Here is a 6,987-nt window from a genome sequence, read left to right as displayed (position 1 = left end):
TAGAATTTCATAAAATCATACCATTATCATTTCTCCTTTTTCAATACTTTGTGTGAAAATAAGTCCCAAATATTAATTGGTTCATACTAACTGTTATTTACATGTACTAATTTGTAACCGCGCTATGTTACATTGTATACTTTATCATATGATTTTCAATTAGTTCTTGGTTTTACAGTATCATACTAGTAATAAAACATGTATATCAAATATAAAATAAAGCGTTGCTCATTTTTAAGTCTTGCAGTGCCTTTAGATTTGTTACACATGTCATTTTAAATTGTGTAGCTATCACAGTGCGATCTGCAGTGGCCGAGGGGAATGCTGATTCTTTTAGGTAAATCGCCGAGCAGGTTTCCAGTCCTAACGAATCATACTCAAGAATGGGTAGGCATTATCTCTCAGACAAACATGACTAAGGTTCCGAATCAATAATATATAACTAAAGTGCAACTTGTTTTTAAAACTAAAATGCTTGTGCATTAGTTTATAATGATCAGGGGTAATGAATTAGAGGCTTATGTACATAACTATACAATGGTACAGGTATAAGGGAAGAATGTCAAAGACCGAACGTTGCAAATACCTTTAGTACGGAGTTATATTTTAAAATGGATTCAACTGTTGTTTGAATATGTTATCTATACACCTTTGTAAGGACAAACGATTGTCGTAGGACCACTTTTATTTTATCAAGAAGTAGAGCAATCAATATGATATTTATTTCTACAAATAAATGTTGTTATTTTCAGGAATGGACTACGGTGCTACATTTGGTAGAATGAAAAGTAAAGCTTCATATTTTTTAAATGTTAGTCGTGATAGTTATCAGGTCAATTAGCATGTAGAGTTAGATTTAATATAAGTCAAACTGATCAATATCGTGCATCACATTAAACTGCATTGTTCTTTTTTTTACTTTATATGGCTTATGCACATATTTTCGACTACTGTGCTTGTTTCTGTAGTTATTCATATCATTTTAATGAATGAAATGTGTGACTTTGAAGGTTTGTTGATTGTTGAAACAATGAAACATGAGTAATAACTCTTGTTTAAAGCTGCACTCTCACAGATTAAACGTTTTCACAACTTTGTTTTATTTTTTGTCTTTGAACGAGCCAATTTTTGCGAAGATCCGTTAAATAAGACGGCTGACAAAAAATTATATCCCAGATTTTTATATTTACGTTCCAAAAATTATGTTCTATGCATTTTTCTTAAATTGTTAGTAACGGTTTTGACATAAAACATTAAATACTATTTCAACAGAAATAAGAAAATCTACGATTTGAATTTTTGTGAGCAATATTATATCATTGGTTTGCAGATATTTATGCAAAACTTTGCTCTTTCCAAGACAAAAAAAGTTGTAAAAATGTTATATCTGTGAGAGTGCAGCTTTAATATATGATAGACCTTCAAACACGCTCATTCAGCGAATACATGTAAAAACATGTAATTGCTGACCTCACAGATAGCATAGAATGACTTTAAGGGCAAGCTCGCTTTTGTCTAAAATGTTGCACTAAAATAATATCAATATATCCTAATTTGACGTTTATCCGATCTTAAGATGGCTCAATATTCTTAACGTTACTTAAACATTGTTCGTCAAGTCTTACCTGGAGAATGAAGATGATAGTCAGCCATGTCAGACATGTTTGTGTGTAAATTATTCAAATTTGTGACATTTACAGCAAGAGTAGAATACTTAAGCAACATATCGACAATGTCAAAATGCCAATCTCTTTTATTAGTGCCAAAATTAGCATTTAAAACCTGATATTTTCAGATTTTTTCAATTTTAGTGTGTTTTTTCCATATCTTTTGTTGCATCATTTTTTCGAGAAGCAATTAGTTCGGCATATAGTAAAGGTTGTGTTTTGACTGTCAATGAACACAAGATCACTACTTGTATATCGTTGAACTGATATGTATAATTATTATATACTTGACTGGACTCAAAATGACCCATTTTTGACAAATTGATGCATTTCATTAGTCTTATATTGATGAAATGCAGAGGAAACTAATGGTTGCTGAAAGGTTTGCGGCTTTTCAATTAGCAGAGAGGGCTATTACTGCTTTTTTTATGAAAATACCACATATTCTTACAATGTCTCAAACTTTTGAGTTTGAACAATAGACTCTTTTACTTCGGGCTGTGTTTACTTTAGCTTGAAAATGAATTGAAGCATGAATGAATGACTTTAAGGGCAAGCTCGCTTTTGTCTAAAATGTTGCACTAAAATAATATCAATATATCCTAATTTGACGTTTATCCGATCTTAAGATGGCTCAATATTCTTAACGTTACTTAAACATTGTTCGTCAAGTCTTACCTGGAGAATGAAGATGTTAGTCAGCCTTGTCAGACATGTTTGTGTGTAAATTATTCAAATTTGTGACATTTACAGCAAGAGTAGAATACTTAAGCAACATATCGACAATGTCAAAATGCCAATCTCTTTTATTAGTGCCAAAATTAGCATTTAAAACCTGATATTTTCAGATTTTTTCAATTTTAGTGTGTTTTTTCCATATCTTTTGTTGCATCATTTTTTCGAGAAGCAATTAGTTCGGCATATAGTAAAAGTTGTGTTTTGACTGTCAATGAACACAAGATCACTACTTGTATATCGTTGAACTGATATGTATAATTAGTATATACTTTACTGGACTCAAAATGACCCATTTTTGACAAATTGATGCATTTCATTAGTCTTATATTGATGAAATGCAGAGGAAACTAATGGTTGCTGAAAGGTTTGCGGCTTTTCATTTAGCAGAGAGGGCTATTACTGCTTTTTTTATGAAAATACCACATATTCTTACAATGTCTCAAGCTTTTGAGTATTGAACAGTAGACTCTTTAACTTCGGGCTGTGTTTACTTTAGCTAGAAAATTAATTGAAGCATGATTTTAACTCTGTTCAACTTTTGTCCAAAAAACTAAATTTGCTCAAGAACATAAAATCCATCACAAACTCTTTAGATGGGCGTTATATATGCATTCGACAATGATACCTTACGATTATTCGGAAGTGAAGTGGAAAGTCCTCGCACTAATATGAAACCTTTATTAGAAGTTTTGAGCGACCCATTAGCTGATGTCAAAGACGTGTTTGAATTATTTAGCTTCACATTTATGATATTCACCTTTGAATTTATGAGTCGCGAACCTTTAATGTTTTCACTTGAAACTACCTTGAACCCAGATCTTGATATATGGAGAATTACGTCATGACATTTTCCGCAACACTATGGATAAAACAGATAACGAGATATGCTACGTAACGGAAAAGGAATAAAACTAGTTCGACAACAGAAAACATACATTTGAGTTCATATACAAAAACATTGGATATTTTTATTAAAATATAATCTGTGATTTGTTTATGTTTATATCTTCTTGTATGCATACATATTCATTATGTATTTCTAAATAAAATGTGCTTAAACCAAACTTTGGTGTATCCAAGATAAGCGACTCATATCAACATCGAACTTAGCTGGATAACGCAGTTGTCTCCAGTGACATAACGCGCAACACCCACACAGAGATGATTTATCAAGACAGAGGTGAGTTAGGTTTATGTTTTTTGCCCTGTTTAAAAAATATTGTCAAGTATAGGCAATTATCCCCTAAACGCGTAGGTAAAGTATTGCAGCGTTTTATCGACGTAATTTAAGAACTATAAATTTATTTTTGAAAAAAAACAAGACTTGTAGAGTAAGATAGTAGAAGAAAAACGACATAATGTATGATTTAAGAAATATTCGTGTGAACAGCTTTCCTAAAGGATTGAAACTGAAATGTAGCAATGGTCAGTGGAACTTGTATGAGATCTTTTGAAAATATGATTTTAGAGTGTTCTTATTACAATCATAGGATTCTTATCAAGGGAAATATTTAAATTGTTACCGTCGTTTGTTATCTGTTTACGGAACATTAAAAATAAGTTCATATAAATGATATATAAATAAATATTACACGTCAATGTTTGTTAGGGACTAAAGAATTTCTTTCATTTTTAGTTTAATACCAGCGTAAACCATTCCACACAGAAATATGTTCATACTACTGTACTGCCAGACTGCCAGACTGCTAGACTGCTACTTTCACATCCATGAAAATCGAACATGAATATTATATGTCACTCTGCAAAAATAGACCAAACGTTACACTAGATATATAATTTCAAACGACAAAGAAGAAAGTTGGCATTAAAATTTGGTCGTCTTACGTAAAATAATCACAGTGTCCAATGACAAGTTTAGGTTAAAAAAATATAAAGGAAAAACCAAATCAAATATATTACGCGGTGTGTGGATCTTTTGATGGTATTTAAAATGTGGGTCAACTAATTTACTTCATAAAATATTTATTTATGTCATTCGTTAGCATAATGGTAACCCAGAAATGTCGCAGTCAAAACAAAAGTATGTCATTTGGCTGATAATGACATTAAATGCCTGACCGCAATTGCGGACACGAAACTTTATTTCATTAGACCAAAAATATTGGAATGCAAACAGGTCTATACTGACTGACTTTTTTGATGCTCTCGTTATGCCACTTATCTTTAAGATAATCCACTTACACGTAACCGATATATCTTAATTGATGAGTCAAAAGCAATAGTAAAAATAACTACCCAATGACTCAGGCATAGCAAGATGTTATACAGAACTTAAAAAAGTAACTCTCGTTCAGTGATAAACATGTTTGCGTTTGTGTCTTTTTTGTTCATATTTAAGCTCGATTTGGGAAATGCAATAATTAAACTTAAATTAAATGAATCACGCTCCGTTAAAGCTGTTGTTTGAAACCATCACTTCTAAATTACAATTAATGTAGATGGCTATTGTTAAAATAATGCATACTTTATCAGATTGTAATTAAAATGAAATATTGTAGACGAATATATATCGGTATAAGTTGCTTTAAAAAGTGCCACTGACTTTTTTTTCGAAAGAGTCCATAAATCCGTTTACTTGATTGTGGGATGTTCATGCAATGGCAAAGGAGTACAACAGACACTAAAAGCAAAGCCCGTTTGCCAAACAATAATCAATTGTCTGTTTGGAGACACAATATTTAAGCACTCACATTTATACAACCAGATACACTAAAAGTCAGATTGCAGCCAACTTATTATCAAATATTTTTGGAACTATAATAACAAGTCCATGTGTTTTTAAAACACGATCTCGTCAACTGTATGTGTATTGTCACAGTGCGTGATTGTCTTTTTGTATTTTTAAAAGTTATTCCACAACCACCTAACACTGATTTAAAGTGATAAATCAGATGCAAGTTATGTATCATAAATTGTATATTTGCTTTCTTTTTTAATATCTCTCCTTGCATGACAGTCTGAATATTACCACATATACTCGTATCTGCATATATATATGCAGTATTCCATAATAACTAGATTTACATGTGATACTAGTATCTTTATGATGTTGGTAAAGAGGAATTCGTCAGTTTGACAATGACCTTTCGAAATGTCACGTGGGTCTTGCACTCGGAATGTCGTCTTGATTTGTTAAACATCTGGCTCAAACTAAAACCAGTCTATAATAGAAAAGTGACAGCCCAAACACGTGTGTGGCCTTAACTTCAATAATTTGTTTCGGTCATTTAAATTAAATAATTAGCAATACCCAACCAAATAATACCAAAATCATATGATTTTGACGTCATTAGTCGTCAACAATTCACCTTGCGGCCAATGGCACAACAAACAAATTTAAACAACGGATGCCTCAAGCTGATTGGTAGCTACGAGTGTACGACTTTCAGTCCAATGATTTCGTTTCGAACTATGTGCGTAACAGAATACTTAACAACTGTTACCGTTTCCGACTGCATGCTAGACTGCATATGAAAAGCCAGTGACAGTATTTATATGAGTTTTACGATTGCATTTTCCTTACTGCACATTGACCTGCCAGACAGCAAGGATGCCGTTTGTTTTTCCAGACACCACTGTTAGTAAAGATTATTTTACCGACAACAATGCATCCGGCGGTGAAGGTGGTTCTCCGTTTGACTTTGTTAAATTGGACAAAGGAGCTGTATTGAAAAAAATAAAAGCATGGAAAGATAATTGGCTTATTTCGGGTGTTGAGGTTTGGATGAGCGATGGAAGCAACAAGTTAGTTGGCAAGCGTGGGGGCCCGTCCGGTGAATTCACTTTCCGAGATGGGGAACTGATAAAAAAGCTCAATGTCCAAGCCAGTGCACCGTACTCTTCGGTGTTAAAACGTCGGCGATTGGGTGCGATTTGGCTAGAAACTGACAAAGAAAGATCCTGGGGAATATATGCTCACAGTCTAACGGAGGACGGTTCTTATTGGCCAGACGTGGGTTCCGGTATTTGCTGTGGAATTTTTGGGTCCGCAGGCGATGCTGTTGACCGTTTGGGGTTTGCGATGCTTCAACCAATTTCGCGAGCGGTTTTGACGGACGTGAAATATCCTAATTTAGATATGGAGATTGTTGCAAGCACGCCAACAACTGTTGCCCACCAGGTATTTAGTAACGGCACAGATCTTGATCAGACGTTCGAGCTGAGCGGATCCAGGAGCGTGACAATAACAAGAGAATGGAGCCTGACAACGTCTCTTTCAATGACCATTAGCGTAGAGGTGACCGCCGGAATACCGGAAGTTGTTTCTGCCAAGACAGGGTTCAGCTGGACCGTGTCCTCATTGGCCACACACTCAGTGTCAACATCCAATACGGAAACCAAGACCTGGAGGTGGCCGCTTGTATGTCCACCGCATAGTAGAATTCTTGGGGAAGCCACAATGTACGCAGACGACATTGACACCGAGTACGAGGCCGATATGGAGCTTCAATTGAAAAATGGGAAAACCTATCGCTACCATGTGAACGGCGTTTACAACGGCCTGAATGCCCGATCCGGCAACGTCAAACTTGACAACTTGGGGCCATATACAGGCAATTAG

General features: G+C 34.3%; 1 protein-coding gene across 1 annotated transcript; it reads left to right on the top strand.

The window, feature by feature from the left end:
* Positions 1–5,976: 5,976 nt before the first annotated feature.
* LOC128245809 (aerolysin-like protein) lies at positions 5,977–6,987 on the top strand. The gene has a single exon (XM_052964033.1). It carries the CDS (start codon positions 5,977–5,979, stop codon positions 6,985–6,987), a length of 1,011 nt encoding a protein of 336 aa, XP_052819993.1.

Source organism: Mya arenaria, chromosome 9, assembly GCF_026914265.1.
Source record: "Mya arenaria isolate MELC-2E11 chromosome 9, ASM2691426v1".
Lineage (NCBI taxonomy): Eukaryota > Metazoa > Mollusca > Bivalvia > Myida > Myidae > Mya > Mya arenaria.
The sequence above is the reverse complement of the archived record's forward strand: the minus strand, read 5'-3'. Positions and strand labels throughout refer to the sequence as shown.

Coding starts and splice junctions, on each gene's coding strand:
- LOC128245809 (XM_052964033.1), top strand. CDS start 5,977: ATGCCGTTTGTTTTTCCAGACACCACTGTTAGTAAAGATTATTTTACC.